Source organism: Littorina saxatilis, linkage group LG16, assembly GCF_037325665.1.
Source record: "Littorina saxatilis isolate snail1 linkage group LG16, US_GU_Lsax_2.0, whole genome shotgun sequence".
NCBI classification, from domain to species: Eukaryota; Metazoa; Mollusca; class Gastropoda; order Littorinimorpha; family Littorinidae; genus Littorina; species Littorina saxatilis.
In genome coordinates, this window is record NC_090260.1 from 45,517,971 (window position 1) to 45,536,620 (window position 18,650).

The following is an 18,650-nucleotide window of genomic DNA, read 5'->3' on the forward strand; positions in this document are numbered from 1 at the left end:
TAAGCATTTGTGAAAGCTTCTGTGGATATAGCATGGCTAACATCTGCTTGGTTTGAAACGAGATAGTGATGTAAATCATTTGGCGTTGTTGGTTCTACTCTCTTTTTCTTTCCGTCTTTTTCTTTGAACAAATCTTCTATCTTCCTTTTTGGTTTTTTGGGCAGTCTCATTAATCCTTCTGTTTTAGCCTTAACTGCTATTAAGGCCATCTGCTCAAAATATTTTCTATTCTCTTCTAGTACATGCTGTTCTTCTTCTGTCCAAAATTCTGATGGTGTTGGCGCTGGTAGTGGGACATTACAAGCTTGTTCCATGTCAGGTAGAATTAAAGTTGTTGACCGCCTAGAATAATCTAACAATTCTTGATGAACATTTTGCGATTCAAGAAGCTCTTTCTCTAATTCTGCGACATTCACCTTGTTAAATTAAGCACTTTTTTCACTGAAACACATACACGTCCTCACAGAACAGCACCGCAATACGAAATGGCGAGACAGGTCTGCCTGGTTGCTAACAACACAAACTAGATCGGGTTGTTATCAACAGACAGTGGTGGGCGGAAGTGACGTAACTGTTGCCAACACATGATTTAATCTTGTCTTGCCATTGGAGGAATATAGAAGACAGGCTTGCTGTTTGTTTTTACCAGATCAATACGGTAGTTATGGCTTACCGACGAACGGGCAGATTGGATCAATACGCACGCTGGCTGCAACTAGTTAATATTTCAATGGAAACTAAATTTAGCGTTGCACAGAGAGAAAGGGAGAATGTACGTTCTGGGTTACTGATTCCGACAGACCCGGCATTGGTTCAAAACAACCTTACTTTACTGTATTTTTTTTGTGTATGGATTTATGCAGTATTTTTCTGATTTTGTCGCATGTTTCATTTTAGTAAAAGTTTAGTCCAGAAGCCTATTTTGCGTTAATATTTAGGGTCTGTCGGAATCGGTGAGCCAGAACGTACATTCTCCCTTTCTCTGCTGTTATGAATATTCAATACCGGAAATCACGCCCGGGAAGTACTTCGAAGACAATACCAACATGGATTACACAACAGTCGAACGCAGAAGAAGAAGATAAAATCATGGAAGCAGATAACCAACCATCTGTGATCCCTCGAAAGCGTAAGAGGGTGACAAACCCAAGGCACAACGTCTTGTCTGCATCGGAGAGAAAACGGAGATACAACCAAAATCAGCGTGTCCAAAAGGCAAAAGTAGTTAGTATCGGAAAACAGGTGAACAGATGGAATGAGCTGAAGGAAAGCCTCGGTCTGACAAATCATAGTTTGGCAGAACTCCTTCTCGACACGTACGTTGTTGTATTTTATACTCTTTGCTCTGTTTTCTTTTGTTTTTGTTTTGTTATTCATCCACGGGTATTTTTCTGATCATGCATGTGTTCTGCGCGAACTTAGAATCCGGTTTCATTCTAGAATGGACCGGGTCCAGGTTGGAATTCTAACCCTGCGCAAGTACAGGGGTGCCATTCTAGAATGAAACCCTTGAATAAAGGGGGCCGTAATGTTTGTAGGTAAGACAGAGTTGTCTTCCCTTGAATTATCTCCACCTGCACCTTCCCTTTGATAAAATGGGGCTGATTTGTCTACTCCTGAAAAAATCCTTTGGCGATCTTGCGATGTCATGTCATGTCAAGAAAGTTGACACTCCTGAGTACGCAATAAACAAAGGCAGACCATAGCAAGGGGGACTACCAGGGCGGTATTGTTTGCAGGGCAGTTGTTTTTGTGATGAGAGCCGGTTGCGGCCGCTTGCAATGTCAGCGCTGTCTCCCTCTCGGAAATGTCCGGTTTTTTGACAATTTTTTGGACAGACAGACAGACAGACGGTCAGACCGACTAACCGACAGACCAACAGAAGGACAGAGTGAGTTATAGAGCTGTTGTCACAGGTTTAAAAAAAAGTTGACATTATATCTTCACAATTCAGAAGACCAACTTCATGTATATGAATAAGATTAAAAGTTACAAGCGAGATCGGCAAAACACTGTCAGTCCGGAAATTTCCGTTCGTAGCGATCAGTGCTGAGTGTCTCTCAAAATCGTAATCACTTTCAGAACATCACAATCCCAATTCACGATGTCTTTGAGTAAAGTGTAAAAAACCCGAGAAAAAAAAACCCAACCAAACACACAATAAACAAAAACAAAAAGAAAATTCACATTTGTGGCTTTGGCTGTGTGATAGTCTAACTGAAATGACTATTCCAACTTGGACCCAAATTCCAACCTTGCGCACGGCCGATTCTAGAATGGACCAGCAACAAGGGTTTCATTCTAGAATGGCACCCCTGTACTTGCGCAGGGTTAGAATTCCAACCTGGACCCGGTCCATTCTAGAATGAAACCGGATTCTAAGTTCGCGCAGAACACATGCATGCGTTTGGGATCGAAAAGGGTAACCCAACAAAGTACTTGCTCAGTCTGTGCACATGCAATGATGCATTGTAAATTGAACCATTTCTGATCGCTGTGAAAACTACAGCCCTGAAAGTGGCGAGTAATGGTGAGTAGAAACATGTAACTGGCGAGTGGAAATACTCATCTACTTGCCAAATGCCAGCAAAGTTGCTATAACAAATTGTTGGTTTGGCTATAGTAAAGTTTGCTCTCTGGCTAGTCTTAGTATTAGTAAAGTTTAAGAATCGCTGGCCAAATGCTAGTGTGCCATTATTCGGGACTTTCAGGCCTGAACTAGCAGTAGCATACACAAAAACGTTAGCATAACTGCAATGTATAGAGGTTGTTTTTTTCATTCTTTTTGTTGCTAAAAATAGAAACAAATGTTCATTAGATTTAAAATGTTCAAGCACTGTCTGCATCAGCAAACGCAAACACTATTCATTTACCATCTGCTGTTTACTGTTTCTGTTCAATATATATATATGCATTGTAATGTTTGTGTTTTTGTTTTTCAGTTATGAAACTACAAAGTCTTACAGTACAAGTACAACTACAAAGTCTTACAGTACAAGTACAACTACAAAGTCTTACAGTACAAGTACAACTACAAAGTCTTACAGTACAAGTACAACTACAAAGTCTTACAGTACAAGTACAACTACAAAGATGTTACACACAGAGCATGAAGCTGTACCACATGTACCTGTTTCTGTTCCAAGCAGGTAAGTAAACCAACTTATAAGCACTAGCATTGAATTTTATTTGTTTAAACAAGAAAAGGTTCATATTTAGACTAAAATTTAAATTAAAAAGCATCCAATTTCAACTGTGAACATGTAGTGTATTTGTTGTTTTAGTGATAATGTGATAATGTATATAAACATCTAGGGCTGTTTTCAGTATTGTTGATAACATGTTCTGTTTGATTAAGGGTATTCAGCTGGTATTTCCTTGTTTTCACTACCTATTTTATTCATGTTTTTTGTATTACTTATGTAGTATTCTTGCGTTAGTGGAAGAATCTTTTGTAATGTATGTTTGATGGTGAATGCTTTTAATTAAGCGTTGCTGACTATGAATGTAGATGTAAATGCTTGTATAACTGTGTTTTAATTTTAAATGTGTCAAGCGCAAAGAGCATAATTGTAAAGTTATGATGTTGCGCTATATAAATGCTCATTTATTATTATTATTTTATTATTATTATTAATGATTTCTGCTAAGTTTAGGGATAAGGAATATTCATATAATCCAGTTACAGTGTTAGGTTACCCTCATGAAAATTCGGGCTGGTTTCTTCCTGGGGAAAGCGAGCTGCCATACAATGATACAGTCTAGGCACTACCCATTTTTTTCCTGCATGTCAATCAATCAATCAATCAATCAATATGAGGCTTATATCGCGCGTATTCCGTTGGTACAGTTCTAAGCGCAGGGATTATTTTTATTTTATTTTTTTTATTTTATGCAATTTATATTGCGCACATATTTAAAGCGCAGGGATTTATTTATGCCGTGTGAGATGGAATTTTTTTACACATCACGCATTCACATCGGCCAGCAGATCGCAGCCATTTCGGCGCATATCCTACTTTTCACGGCCTATTATTCCAAGTCACACGGGTATTTTGGTGGACATTTTTATCTATGCCTATACAATTTTGCCAGGAAAGACCCTTTTGTCAATCGTGGGATCTTTAACGTGCACACCCCAATGTAGTGTACACGAAGGGACCTCGGTTTTTCGTCTCATCCGAAAGACTAGCACTTGAACCCACCACCTAGGTTAGGAAAGGGGGGAGAAAATTGCTAACGCCCTGACCTAGGGTCGAACTCGCAACCTCTCGCTTTCGAGCGCAAGTGCGTTACCACTCGGCCACCCAGTCCTTATGTGTGTATTCATGTTTCCAAGCACTGAGACTTTCGCTATGAATTTAGGTTCTTTATTGTGTGCATGCGCGCGAGCACATAGGGGTGCGCGGACACCAAGGAGAGTCTGCACAAAGTTGAAATAAATTCCTCCACAAATGTGGGAATCGAACCCACACTGATAGCAATAAGTAGTAGAAGTATTATTGAACGCAGCACCGCTACCGAAAGAGCTATTTCCCCACTACATACAAGTTACATATAATGACAGTTGCCATGGTACCACCTGCTTCATTTTTTTTATTTTTAGCATTCGCTATATATACAGGTAGTTTTAGAGTGACACAGTCCGTTGTATTTTACAGAGCTGCTTCCGAAAAAGAGCCCGTCCCAGGTACCTCAGGGGTACATACTTCAACTCCAGCAACCACCACGTACTTATTTCACATGGGCCACCCAACACCTGGAATGTCAGAAATATCTGCAGCTGAATCTGAGAGGTATGAAGACTTAAGTTTTGAATGTAACTTAACTTAAAAATTGTGTGAGGAATTGGTATTGAACCATATATATATATTCTATGATCATGTACTTTACAGTTGTCAAGTTCATATTTTGTAGGTTGTGTCTTGTTGTTTTTTTAACAGGAAAAACAACAAGTTTAGACTGCTGTGATTTTTATTTGGCTTTTTTATGTTGATCACTTTTTTTGTTGTTTTCAAAAAGTAAACATGTGAGTTATCTTGTCACTGACCTGTGTAAAGCTTAGTTTTGTTCCAATTTATTTCAGTGAAGGCCAGTTGTCTGGTGTTGAGAAAATTCTTGCCACAGACAGTGAAGATGAGGTTGGCCCAAAGCAGGGGTAAGTCTCTTTCACTATTTGCTTTTTTGTTTGTTTGTTTGCTTAACGCCCAGCCGACCACGAAGGGCCATATCAGGGCGGTGCTGCTTTGACATACATGTATAACGTGCGCCACACACAAGACAGAAGTCGCAGCACAGGCTTCATGTCTCACCCAGTCACATTATTCTGACACCGGACCAACCAGTCCTAGCACTAACCCCATAATGCCAGACGCCAGGCGGAGCAGCCACTAGATTGCCTTCTTCTTCTTCTTGGCGTTCGCAGAGGTTACACAATCAGTCCAGCACTGGTGATAAATGTTGTCGTTTTCTCCAACTCCTGTCGACTGCCGTATAGTTTGGTCTGCAGGGGAGTTGGTGACGGCCACACTTCTTTTCGTTCCTCATCTAGTAAGGGACATCGCTGTAAGATGTGTTCCGCTGTTTGGTCCTCTTGACCGCAGGCACAGGTTGGTGATGGCGCCAGCTTGAACTTTCGGTTCATGTGAGCATTGAGCCTGTTGTGGCCAGTACGCATCCTGATGAGGTTGACTTGCTGCTCTCTGGACATTGTGTGGTAGTCATCTCTGTTTGTCCTTGGCCTCATCAATGCCTTGATGATTGTCTTCTGCTCACTAAAGCTGACACTGTTTTCAGGTTGGTCTTCCACGGCTCCTTCTTTTGCCAGCTCATCTGCCCTTTCATTTCCTGGTATCCCACAGTGTGCTGGTATCCACTGGAGGACAACTCTTCTGGTTTGTCTGACCATCTGTAATGCTTTGGCCAGCTGTGGGAGTTTGTCGTTCTCTAGGGCCTGAAGGACTGAAAGGGCGTCCGAGAGAAAGACAACTTGGTAGCAAGGGTCTGCGGAGTCCTGAACGAAGGAGGCGGCCTGCATGAGAGCTTCTGCTTCTGCTTTATAGTTTGTGCAGTGTTTGCCAGTGGCAACGCTGGATGTAGCTGTATGTCCCCCAGGGAACTGGATGAGAATGCCTGCACCTCCATTGAGCACGGCGTTAGTTGCTGATCCATCGGTGTATACATGGATCCACGCCTCTTTTGGGTACTGTTCGTCGATCAGGGCTAAGGTGAGTGCCTGTCGAGCTGTGTCATTCTGATCTTCTCCTGAGGTAACATGTGGAACACTGGTGCAGATCTGGATGCCTGGTTTCTCTGTTGCCTTGGGGGTTTCCTCTTCTTCTTGAGTCAGAGGTAGAGTGTTCTGTGGAAGGACTTCCCTGTACTGTCGAGAAAGTCTCTTGCTCTCGTGTACAAAACTGCTCCGTTTAAGCCGGTTCTTGGTGAGGTTGCTCAGTCTGTGCTTCATGGGGTGGTCGGGTAGGCACTTGAGCTTCTCGGCCTGTACCATAGTCTTGGCTTCTCTTCTCTGACAGAGGGGTTGGATGGTGGTAAGCTTCTCCATTTCCTTGATGGGCGTGGATTTCATTGCACCGGTGATGAGTCGGAGGGCCTGGTTTTGCACACGGTCAAGGCTCTGCAGGTTTGTCTTGGCTGAGGTTGACCACGCTGTGGAGCCGTACTCGAGGTGGGGTCTGATTGTTCCCTGGTATACTGTCTTCAGTATCTTCTCGTTCGCTCCCCAGGTGGTACCTGCCAGCTTCCTGAGTATGGCTAGCTTGCGCCGGGCCTTCGTCTCTGCCTGTGCAATGTGTGGTTTCCAGGTCTGCCGTCTATCAAAGGTGACACCAAGGTACGTTGCTTCTTCATCCTCTCTCAGAGGAGTTCCACCAAGCCTAATGGTTCCGGCTTTCTGCTTTGGCGACAGTGTGAATAGGGTGGTGGAGGATTTCTCCTTGTTGATGGAGACGCACCAATCTTCTGCCCATGCGTTCAGCCTATCTGCCGCTTGCTGCATTCTGTAGGTGGCAGTACTTGCGTGCTCCTCCTTGCACCAGATCACAAGGTCGTCTGCGTAGAGAGCAGCTTTGATCCCCTTGGGCATCTCAGACACCAGATCGTCGATGAAGAGAAGGAAGAGTGTGGGGGAGAGGACTCCGCCCTGAGGGACGCCATGACGAAGGAGGAACTTCTTGCTTTTGGTCTGGTCGACGTTAACTCTTGCCCTGCGGTTATAGAGGTAAGAGCGAATCCACTGGTACATGTTGCTGGACACGCCTTTCCTCAGCAGTTTTACAAGGAGTCCATCTTTCCAGACCTTGTCAAAGGCCTTCTGAAGATCTATCCAGGTGACGAAGACCAGCTTCTGTTCCTGAAAGGCATCTTCAACTTCTTGCGCCAGGTAAGTGACCTGATCTTCAGTGCTGCGGAACTGTCGGAATCCAGCTTGTTCAGGGGCGAGGAGGTTCCTGGATTCCAGGTACCACCTGAGGCGCTCGTTCACAATTCTCTCCAGGGTCTTCACAACACAGCTGGTGAGGCTGATTGGGCGATAGCTGGTGGCCTTCTTTGGATCCTTCCCTTTTTTTAAGATGGGGATCATGATCGCTTCTCGCCAGAGTTGTGGTAGCGATCCTTCTTGCCAGCTGCTGTTGAAGACCTCGAGTAGCTTGTTCTCTGCTGCACTACCAAGGTGGGTTAGCATCTCGTTGGTGATGCCGTCTGGGCCAGGGGACTTCTTCGCCTTTGACTTTTTCAGAGCTGAGTGCAGCTCGTGGAGTGTGAGTGGTTGACTCATGGCGTCCACTGTCGACTGTCTGGCAGGTCTCTCTCTTTTCTCTCTTCTTGCTTCTCTCTGTTTCTCGGGGCTAACATGGAGGTTGCTCTCAGCTGCATAGCTTTCAGCAAATTGGTTGGCAGCATGCTTTCCAGTTAGCACCTTCCCGTTCTCTTCTAATGTGATCTTTCCTCTGCTGGTGTTCTCATCATTCAACTGCTTGGTGAGCCTCCAGAGCTTTCTGCCATCCTTCTCAAGGTTCAGAGAGCTTGTTTTCTCTTGCCAGCTTCTCCGTCTTGCCTGTAGCTTCTTTTTGAGAAATTTGGCTTTGGCTTCCTGGAGGCGGATGTTGTTGTTTTGTGACGGGTTAACTTCTGCTTCCCTTCTGGCGTCTGCCAGATCATCATCCAGTTCCTGCAATTCATTGCTCCAGTAGGGCTTATAGTCTCTCCTGGCACCCCTGGGAATGGACTCACGCGCTGCTCTGAGGATGCTCATGTTGAAGTCCTTCGCCACCATGTTGATGTCTCGACCCTCGACTCTGATGTCTTTGGTGAGTTCGCTGGTGCGGTGTCTAAAGAGGAACCAGTTCGCTCTTTTGTAGTTCCACCGTGGGAAGGAAGCTTCAGTGCAGGACTCCATGCCCAGGGTCAAAAAGACTGGCCGATGGTCACTTCCACCTAGCTGTTCTCCGACCTCTCTGCTGGTTAGCTGGTGCATGTCTTCCGTGCAGAAGGCTAGGTCAGGAGTTGATGTAGTGTGCCATCTTCTGGAGTAGAATGTAGGGCAGTCAAAGGGACTGTTCAAAAGGATGAGACCTTTGTCGTCCTGCCAGTTCTCCACCTCTTCTCCTCTCCGATCCAGGTGGTCATATCCCCAACTCTGTGAATGACTGTTGAAGTCACCCACCACGATGAAGTTGGAGGCCTTTGCGGGGATCGTGTCAAGGGCGAGGTGTCTATCATTGGGGCAGTAGAAGTTGACAAGATGGAATTCTGATGTCTTCGTCTGGATTCGAATCACCTGATATCCGGAGTCCTCCATGTGCGTTTCTATCAAACAGGCATTGATGTTGTTCCTGATGAGGGTCAGGATTCCTCCTTTGCTTCGGTCTGTTCTGTCGGACCTAAGGCATTGGTAGCCTCTCACTTTGAAGGACTTTTGGGGTGTCAGGTGCGTCTCCTGAATACAGCAGATGTTGATGTTCTTCTCATGCAGGATATGCTCCAACTCTGTCTTCTTGTTCAGGATACTTTCTGCGTTCCAGTGCATGACCTGAAAAGGTCGCTGCTGACTGGGTTTCTTCCTGGTTGTGGTGGTGCCAGTCACTTTCCTCCCGCGTCCCCTGGCGTGACAAGACGGACGGGAGGGACCTCCAGTAGTTGGGGCTGGGTCCCTTTGAGGCATGGGACCCGACGCTGCTCCACCCTGGGGGGTCCTCAATGGGCGAGCGCCATTTCCATCTGTGCTGGTTGATTGTGTCATCATTTGCGTAAGTGCGTGTACCCATGGTTTGTTAGAATGCGCCGTGCGGCCCGGGTCCTCCGTCTTCAGCATTCGGGGTTTTCTGTCGGGGTTACCTCACCCTTAGCTCATGGCCCGTACGTCCTACCCTGAGAGCACAGGGGGGAGGATTTTCCGGGATCCCACCCGGAGCCAGTTTGGTCCGCGGCCGCAAGCGGCTGATCTCCATATCTGAAGACCGTTCCCCTATCCGCCACCCGGGGACGCGCTGGGTTGGGGGTGGTCGCCCCACTGAAAATCCCACACTGGGTTAAGAAAGATCAGCCTGTCCCAGACTAGATTGCCAATTTTTAAAGTCTTAGGTATGACCCGGCCGGGGTTCGAACCCACGACCTCCCGATCACGGGGCGGACGCCTTACCACTAGGCCAACCGTGCCGGTCACTATTTGCTGTGAAATGGCTAACAAAATCATCTCTTTGTTGTGAAATTACCAACAGAATCATCATCTTCAAGCAGTAACAATACTAACATCTCTGCTTATATTTCCTCTCCTCTCTTTTTGGTCGCCCAAAATCCAAGGACGAAAGAATGTACATGTAGTGGAAAAGTGAAGTTGTTTTATCCGTGTCAAATCAAAGGGAGCAGCTAGCTTCTCTTGCATGTGTAGCATTCCTTCCTATCATTGTGCTATTATGCTTTTTTATGCGGTGCAATTTTAGATCTGCTGCTGGTTTCCCACACACAAATTCGAAAGAAAGAAAAGCAGAAGTGGCATTGTGTGCATCATCTATGTATCTGTCTTGCAGAGAACACATGCACTGTCAGAGACATGTGAAGGGCCTTTTAAAGTTTTAGTATTTAACAACGATACTCTTGTAAATTGTCAGAATGTGGTTTATGGTCATCTGCTCCACCACTGCTTTAGTTGTCTTGCAATAAAGAATGATCAGTATTATTATAGTAATGATTTTAATTTTGGAAGTTGGTAGTCATAATTTTCATCAACTTTTTTGCTAGGATTTGTCGAGTGAGCAGGCCTTTTCTGTCTTCTGTATCTCCTCCTCATAAGAAATAAAAGCCGAGCGCATCATTCACCATATATCTTACTTCTCAATAGCGGATAGGAGTGGTTCTGAAACCAGCTTTGTGATTGGCCAAACTTCTTACATTCGGACCATTGAACATTCGGCTCACAGTTATTTTTGCTCTTCCGTTTCCTGTGATTTTTAGCAGTGTGAAAAACGACTGAGCAGTATTTACAGAATGTGTGAGTGTTTTAACCAGGTTTATGATATTGATTGCATGCAAGTGCCTAGAATAGGTCTTCCTACGTTGTGTGCGGTTTGAGACAGAAACTGTTTACACTGCCATAGTGCTAAAGGCATTGCCATAGTGCTAAAGGCATTGCAACCGCCCTGATATGGTCCTTCGTGGTCGGCTGGGCGTTAAGCAAACAAACAAAAGGCATTGCATGGAGGTAGCAGTAAAATTAGACACAAGGTGTTTTTGCCCCAGCAGAGAGCAGGCAGAAACTCGAAGCCTGTACTCTGGCTCAGTCAAAGGTCAGGGCTTGGTTCTGTGTGCTCAACAGCGGGCCCACACAGTGCACATTACCAACATTTATTTTTAGACTGAGGCAGCGCGCTGTCGTCCCTTATCTGACCACTCGGTGCTGGGGCTTAGAAGTAAATGTCACGGTTTGCACAGCAGTGCATGCTGCCAAAGCAAGAAGCTTCCATTCCATCTATTATTTTTGTCTTCACTTTTTTCTCCCTGACTATATATACTATTATGCCACTTTGGTCAACATCATACAAATGGCCATTTCTGAACCGTTCCCTCCCATTTGTTGTGTGTTTTCATGCCAGTCATGGTCAGTTTCCAGTAACAAGCTGACATTTATGTCTGTTGAGTATGAGTACCAGCTATTGTGTTTTCAGCGTAGCAATAGGGTCCGATATTTAGACGAGACAAGTATATTCGACTCGTCGCATTATACTTGTTCGAGTCTAAATATCGGACCCTATTGCTACGCTGAAAACACAATAACGATTATATAGCTGTTCTGACCTTGATTTGTTGTTCCAAACTTACAAAATGACAGTTTTTGAGTCGATGCGTTGATCTCAGGTTTTGATAGCAGACGCCGTTTCTTATGCGCATTAGTTTTGCGCAGGCGCCACACTGACTTTGGAAAAAACTCGATTTGACAACACAGCTGTTAAACAGCTTTTTATTAGTTCATTCGTATACAACAAAAAGAAGTTTGAGTTTTTTTCATTTTGAACAAGACTACTTATGAAGAAGACCAAAACACAACATTAACGGAAAACTAGAAACAACTGAAGAACTAGGATGCAACAAGGGGAGGTGAAGAGAACAGCTAATCGTACAACGCGAGCAGACGGCAAGAAGTTTTCAGTTTGGGTGAATGGCATTTATACTTGTCTCGTCATGAAGCGAACTTTTCAACCTAAGTTATAAACGACTACATGAATGTTAGTGCCATGGGTTGTACATCAATACTTCATGGGGGAAGTGGGGTATTTAGTGTGGAGTTACGAGATCAGAAAAGCCGAATGCGAAACTGAGTTTGTGTGAGTCAGCAACTGAGCTCACACAGGCACACAAAAACGGCTGTTCCGTTTTACTCCCCTGTTTGTACTACATCTTTCGACTTTGGGCATTTTGTGGTGTTTGGGGACAGAAAATAATTGGTTTAGTCCTGTTTCATCAGGAAGTTAGCAGAAAAGGGTATGCTATCGACATTTGTAAAGCTGAAAAACATTCCCGAGAAGAATTTCAAGTTGTCAGTGTATGCTGTTGTCGATAGAAACACCGCCGCGTGGTACAGATGGGTAAACCGGAACCATGCGTCTTTGTTATTGACAATATGCTTTTGGATATTGAGTAAAATGGCCGACTTCCGTAGCATTATGCTTTGGTGATCGGAAGAGACCATCCAATCACAGCCCCCGAATTCCCCCACGTGTTCATCAGAATAGCTATATTAGCAGATATTGATCATGAAAGATTCTAAATGACGCTTCATCATGGACGACACAGTCCAACGTTAGATTGTATACTCCCCTTATTTCTTCGAAAGCCCACCTGGTGTGGTAGGATGATAGTGCTTCCACAGAAGTGATCTGGGTTCAGTTCCCAGTCAAGGAAATTTGCCTGTTTGTTTTGTTTCCTTTTTTCTAGTTGTTTGTTTATGCATGTTCAGGCACTATTGCCATGATAATTATGGGTAGTAGTTTTGTGTGGTTTGGGAAGGTCTGAATGGAAGATTTCTATTTTTTGTTTGTTTTGTTTCTCATCGTGCATCTTCTTGTGCAAGTGGGTGGTATTTTCTGAGCCTGATATTTCATACCATAATTATTAATGACACATTTATCTGTTGCAGACCTTCCGATTGCCCAACTTTTTTGAAAAATTATTTTTTTTGTAAACAAACAAATAAACGATGACGTAATTTGAAATACACAATCCGGATGATGTGGTTCGTGGACTACCCATATGGAATTACGTAAGGAATTTTACGTTTATCCTTATTCGGATGGCGTGGGTCGTTACACGACCCATAATCTTTCAAAGAGTGGCAAAACGTTATCCCTGTTCGGATGGTGTGGGTCGTGTACAACCCATGCTTTTTGTGTTGAATTATTCTTTGGAAAGTATGGGTTGTACACGACCCACATCATCCTGACTGTGTAGTCCAATGCATGATCCGGTGAAGGCTAATGCTACTCTGACCTGTAACATGACACGTTACATGTTATCTTGACCTATTACATGACACAGGCTACTTACACCTATGATGTGACAAGTGCTACATTGATCTATGGCACGACATGTGCTACTTTGACCAATGAAATTGCACATGTTAGTCCTGTTACTTTGTCAAATGACATGACACATGCTACTTCGACCTATGACATGATACATGCTACTTTAACCTATGACATGATACATGCTACTTTGACCTATGACATGATACATGCTAGATCAACCTTTGACATGCTACATGACATTACCCAGTTACTTCGATCTGACATGACACATTGACCAGACTACGGCATGACACATGCTACTTGACCTATGACATGACCAAGTTACTTTGAACTGACATGACACGTGCTACATTGACATGCCAGATGCCACATCAACCTAAGATATATATATATATATAACATGCTATTTTAAACTAGGACATGACACATGCCATTTTGACCTATGACATAACCCGAGAAGCCTCTTTATTCTTCACTGTGCTTCCTTTGTCATGGAGGATCTAGGACCCATGCAGAGCCTCACTGGGAGTGTTTGATTGAAACTTCATGTTCCTCAAACACCATAGGAAGCTCATATTAACCGCTTTCTGAAGAATCATCTTTGTAAAGACAAATAAACAATGATTTATGTGGATGATGTGGGCTGTAGGCGACCTACATTGAATTAAAGAGGTATTTTTAGATATGTATCCCTATTTTGAGGAGGTAAATAAATAAATCCATAATTGGATGGCGTGGGTTGTGTACAACCCATACTTTTTATGTTGAATCCTTCGTCTAAAATAAGGGGTCATACACGACCCACATCTGGGCACTGTGTGGTCTAAAGGGTGACTAGGTGAAGATTAAATGTGCTACTTTGACTTAGTGCTACTTGGACCTGACTATGACATATCTTCCGCCAGACTCATAGAATGCTATCAGGATATCATATATATGTAGAGTTAAGCCTCGGTCATACAGGCGACTCAGTCGTTGCGATTCAGTCTTGCGATTCAGTCTTTGGCCGATCGCACATCACATCGTAGGCCATTGACCCGTCACACGATGAACGATAGACGAACGACTGGCGAACGATAACTCCACGCGAGCGGGGCGGAAGTGATGTGTCATAGTGAACACGGCAAACGCGCTTTGCTAGAGCAGACGCTAAATGTTAGAACGTCGCTCTACCTTTCTAAAAAATTCCTTTCAGCATTACGCCTTTGCAAGAAATAAAGTTCCCAGACAGCTGCAAATAATGTTTTCCGACCGCTGTACACGCCTAAAACGTCTCCTTTATATCTGAGTAAAAAAACTGTTCTTCCAAAAAGTTTTGAATCGACGAAGAGACGCTGTACGCCACTGTCCGCCATTATTTTACGTCACGGCGTCAAGGCCGCAGCAACGCGTTCTGATAGGCTCTGTTGGCTCTGCCCCTGCGATTGACCGACGACTGGATCGCAGGAATAGAACATGTTCTAAACCTCAAAGCTACGAGGGAATCGCATGAGACTGAGTTGCAGACTTGTCGTAGCTGTTTTCTACGACTGAGTCGGCTGTGTGACAGGGTAAATCGCGCGACTCAGTCGCATGTGTGACAGCCCTCTTATCAACACTTGAACACATCTCTGATTTTTCTCCTAAATATTACATGCCATTTATAAGATTGCCAAGCATGCTGAAATACATATTCACTCATTATACATGTACTTGTATGTACACTACATGTGTGACATTTCTGCTACACAAGTTCATAACAGCTGTTTTTCAGTACTGACACAACAGAAAGATGCATCATGCTGTTGGCATCCAAACGATATAATGCATGAATTCAGATGCCCTGCATTAAATTTCTACGCAAAGGGAAATTAGCATCGCAAAGAATTCACACCCTGACTCAGAATGTGTTTCTTCATTTATGTGTGCTGGAGCTTTCCACACATTATTTGTGGCGACTCTGCATGCTTCACATCAAAACAACAAAGTGCCCGTGACTGTAGGTGCACATCACCATCACAACCAGTTCTCATCCACTTCTCTGCTTCTGTGTTCATGGTGGTATCATCTGGAACATGTTTCTGGCTGTCTGTGTGAATTAGCATGTGCTTCTTCAAGTTGGTAGAGAGATCAAAGGGGGAACTGCAATGTGCACATCTATATGGTTTGTAAAGATTTTAGTCAAGCAGTATGTAAGAAATGTTAAGTCCTTTGTACTGGAAACTTGCATTCTCCCAGTAAGGTCATATATTGTACTACGTTGCAAGCCCTTGGAGCAATTTTTTTATTAGTGCTTTTGTGAACAAGAAACAATTAACAAGTGGCTCTATCCCATCTCCCCCCTTTCCCCGTCGCGATATAACCTTCGTGGTTGAAAACAACGTTAAACACCAAATAAAGAAATAAAGAAAGAAACATCTATATGGCCTTTCCCCCAAATGAGTGACCATGTGCCACTTTAATCTGGAAGGATGCACTACGTAATGCACATTTTTATGGCCTTTAACCTGTGTGAGTTTCCATGTGCCGCTTCAATGTTGAAGGCCGAGTAAAGGATGCACTGCAGTGTGTACATCTATGTGGCAGTCTTTCACCTGTAAGAAATATCATGCTGCTTTAAGTTAGTAGGGTGCACAAAGGATGCACTGCACTCTGTACAACTATGTGGTCTTTTACCTGTATGAGTGAGTATGTGCGGCCTTGACGTGGAAGAATCCCTGAAGGATGCACTGCATTGTGGACATACATATGGTCTTTCACCTGTATAAGTATGAGTGTGCCGTTTTAACACTGAGGTCCAACTGAAGGATGCACAAGACCAAGTGCGCATGGAAAACATCCTGTAATCCATGTCAGAGTTCGGTGGGTTATAGAAACCACGAAAACACCCAGCATACCTCCCCCGAAATCAGCGTATGCTGCCTGAATGGCGGGGTAAAAATGGTCATACACGTAAAAATCCACTCGTGCAAAAACACGAGTGTACGTGGGAGTCTAAGCCCATGAACGAAGAAGAAGAAGAAGCTATTCGATCAGTGACGAAACTGACACGCCGGCAAAAACGCCGGTAACGCGTGCGCAGAGAAGAGCAAGCATGGGGAATCTCCCATTCTAAAACTAACCAACACTGGTAGCTGCCGACCTTCCGCCAGACTTACATGTATACCGGGGAAAAATAAATAATTACTGGGCAGTAAAAATAAATACTGGGCGGTAGTTAAACGACATTTTGACTTTGTAGGACACAATGTTGCAGCTTTTGCAAGAATATGGGTCCAGGACATTAAGACCTGTACCTGTATATTGTCAGTCTAGGTCCAACTGACCTGTTGTCCTCTTCGTTTGGGAACAACACTGACTGTACATGCAGTTTTGTAATATATGTTGTACACCACTCTTGACGTCTCTAAATTCTCTTATTTTCTGTTTCTATTTCCTCTCCAGGAGGCAAGACGTTTGGACAAGGAGCTACTAGAGTGACAGGACTTCCAACAGTGTGGACTTTTCTGTGATTGATGGTGCTTATTCTGTTAGCAACTGTCTTGTGGCGACTCAGCAGATGTTTGCATGATGTGCTTTACACTGGAGTTATCCGGACAGGGAGCTACTAGAGTGACAAGACTTCCAACCAAGTGTGGACCTTTCTGTGAATGATGGTGCTTATTCTGTGAGCAAATGTCTTATGGCGACTCAGCTGATGTTTGCATAAGGGGCATTACGCTCAGTAACGCTGGTGAAGGTAGCCCGGAAGCATTGCCATTCCCAAGCTTGATGTCAAAAGACTTTGCAGGTGGCAAAAGACATTAGAGTACACAACAGTGGCTCGTCAACACTACTTTTTGACCACTGCTGCTTTTCTGTGTGTGTGTGTGTGTGTGTTACACTGTGTGTGTGTGTGTTTGTGTTACTCTGTGTGTGTGTTTGTGTTACTCTGTGTGTGTTACTCTGTGTGTGTTAATCTGTGTGTGTGTTACTCTGTGTGTGTGTTCGAGTGTAAAGGTGGGGTATTGCAGGTGTGCAAGCCATCAGAGGTGTGTGTAGGTGCCTTTTTGGTATGGTGTGTGTGCGTGCGTGCGTGTGCATAAACAGGAACGCAAGCATGTGTGTGTGTGTGTATTGCATTAGTATGCGAACTTGGGTGTTTGTGTGTGCAGACTAGCAAGAAGGTGTGCATGTGTTTGTATGTTTTTGTCTGAGTGTGTCAAAGTGTGTCAAAGTATTTTTGTGGAGGAAAAAGACCATGCTTCAAGCATGCAAGTGTGAATGGGCTTCAAAGTGATATGGATCTCAAAGTCAGCAACTGTGGTAAATGTCAAGTGAGAGTGGAGAATTCATTTGCTTTGTGCTTTTCAATAAATATGAAGTAACACATATATGTATATTTTTTGTTTATGTTGTGAAATATCAAATGCGTACTTTTATTCTAAAACAAAGACAAACTCAACATCATAAATAACAACTGAGGAAGTTGAAAATGCAAGATGCATTTATTGATTTGTCCTTGCTACATGTAATTATAATTATGATGATAAACGTCAGTTGTGAAAACCATACAAGCAAATAGACAAGAAATATATACTCCATGTCCAATACAAACCTTTCAGAAAAAAAGCATATCACAGTGTTGCCTTTTGTCCAACATTTCTATAAATGATATTCCATCTCCATCTCCCCCTCTCTCTCTCCCCCTCTCTCTCTCCCTCTCTCTCTCTCCCTCTCTCTCTCTCTCTCTCTCTCTCTCTCTCTCTAACTACCTCTCTCTCTCTCTCTAACTACTGACGCAAAACTGACAGCCCTCAATATACATTTACACAACAGCTTCTATTTTATAAATCAGTTTTCATGCACAAGATCCTACATGACCAAGCACCCGAATATCTAACTCAATTGTTTCAATCAACACCTTCTCGGTATTCCACTTTCAAGCATAATCTGGCCTGCCCGAAGCAACGCATTGACATATTTAAAACTAGTCTCTCATACTCGGGAGCTTATGTCTGGAACTCCCTTACTACATGCTTAAAATCGATCAGTAACCTTAAAACATTCAAAACACATCTGCAAAAATACTTTCAAACATCACTTTAATGTGATGTGCCTGGTTGCTCAAACGTATGTGTGCCTTTTATCCTTCTGAAAATGTGCATGTGTGTGTCTTGCGTCAACTTGGTGTGATAAGAATACATTCTCGTCTATTATTCCTTCTAGTATCTAAGATAGTATTACTGCATTTTAAATTTGCTTGGTGATTCCTTCATACATCTAAGATGGTATATATATATATATATTAGGTCATGAACGTTTTTGGTTTTTTACTACTAATAATAATAATGCAAACTTTGATAGCGCTATTCTAGAAAAATGTCTACTCTTAGCGCTTTACAATACATACATCGACCAAGAATACTATACACGCACAGGCAAAGAAACCGACCAAACATAACCAATAAACTATACATGCACAGGCAAAGAAAACGACCAAACATACAATACACGCACAGGCAAAGATAACGACCAAACATAAGCAAACATACTATGACCAAACATAACCAACATACTATACGCGCGCAGTCAAAGAGAACAATCAGCACATGTAATAATTACTGACAACTAATAGGCGTACAGTGACAGTCC

The 18,650-nt window shown here is 43.5% G+C and overlaps 1 protein-coding gene across 3 annotated transcripts; it reads left to right on the plus strand.

The window, feature by feature from the left end:
- The first annotated feature begins 1,024 nt into the window (after positions 1-1,024).
- On the plus strand, positions 1,025-17,053 carry LOC138949748 (mucin-3B-like). Of its 3 annotated transcripts, XR_011450407.1 has the most exons (6): positions 1,028-1,316; positions 2,943-3,149; positions 4,662-4,796; positions 5,087-5,158; positions 12,650-12,772; positions 16,461-17,053. XR_011450407.1 is itself a non-coding variant. In XM_070321568.1 (5 exons), exons 1-5 carry the CDS (start codon positions 1,090-1,092, stop codon positions 16,489-16,491), a joined length of 672 nt encoding a protein of 223 aa, XP_070177669.1. In that variant the 5' UTR covers positions 1,025-1,089; the 3' UTR covers positions 16,492-17,053. The 3 variants fall into 3 exon arrangements, 1 of the variants encoding a protein (XP_070177669.1); XM_070321568.1 differs by lacking the exon at positions 12,650-12,772 and having other exon boundaries at positions 1,025-1,316; XR_011450408.1 differs by lacking the exons at positions 1,028-1,316; positions 2,943-3,149; positions 4,662-4,796; positions 5,087-5,158 and adding an exon at positions 10,446-10,507.
- The last annotated feature ends 1,597 nt before the right edge of the window (positions 17,054-18,650 follow it).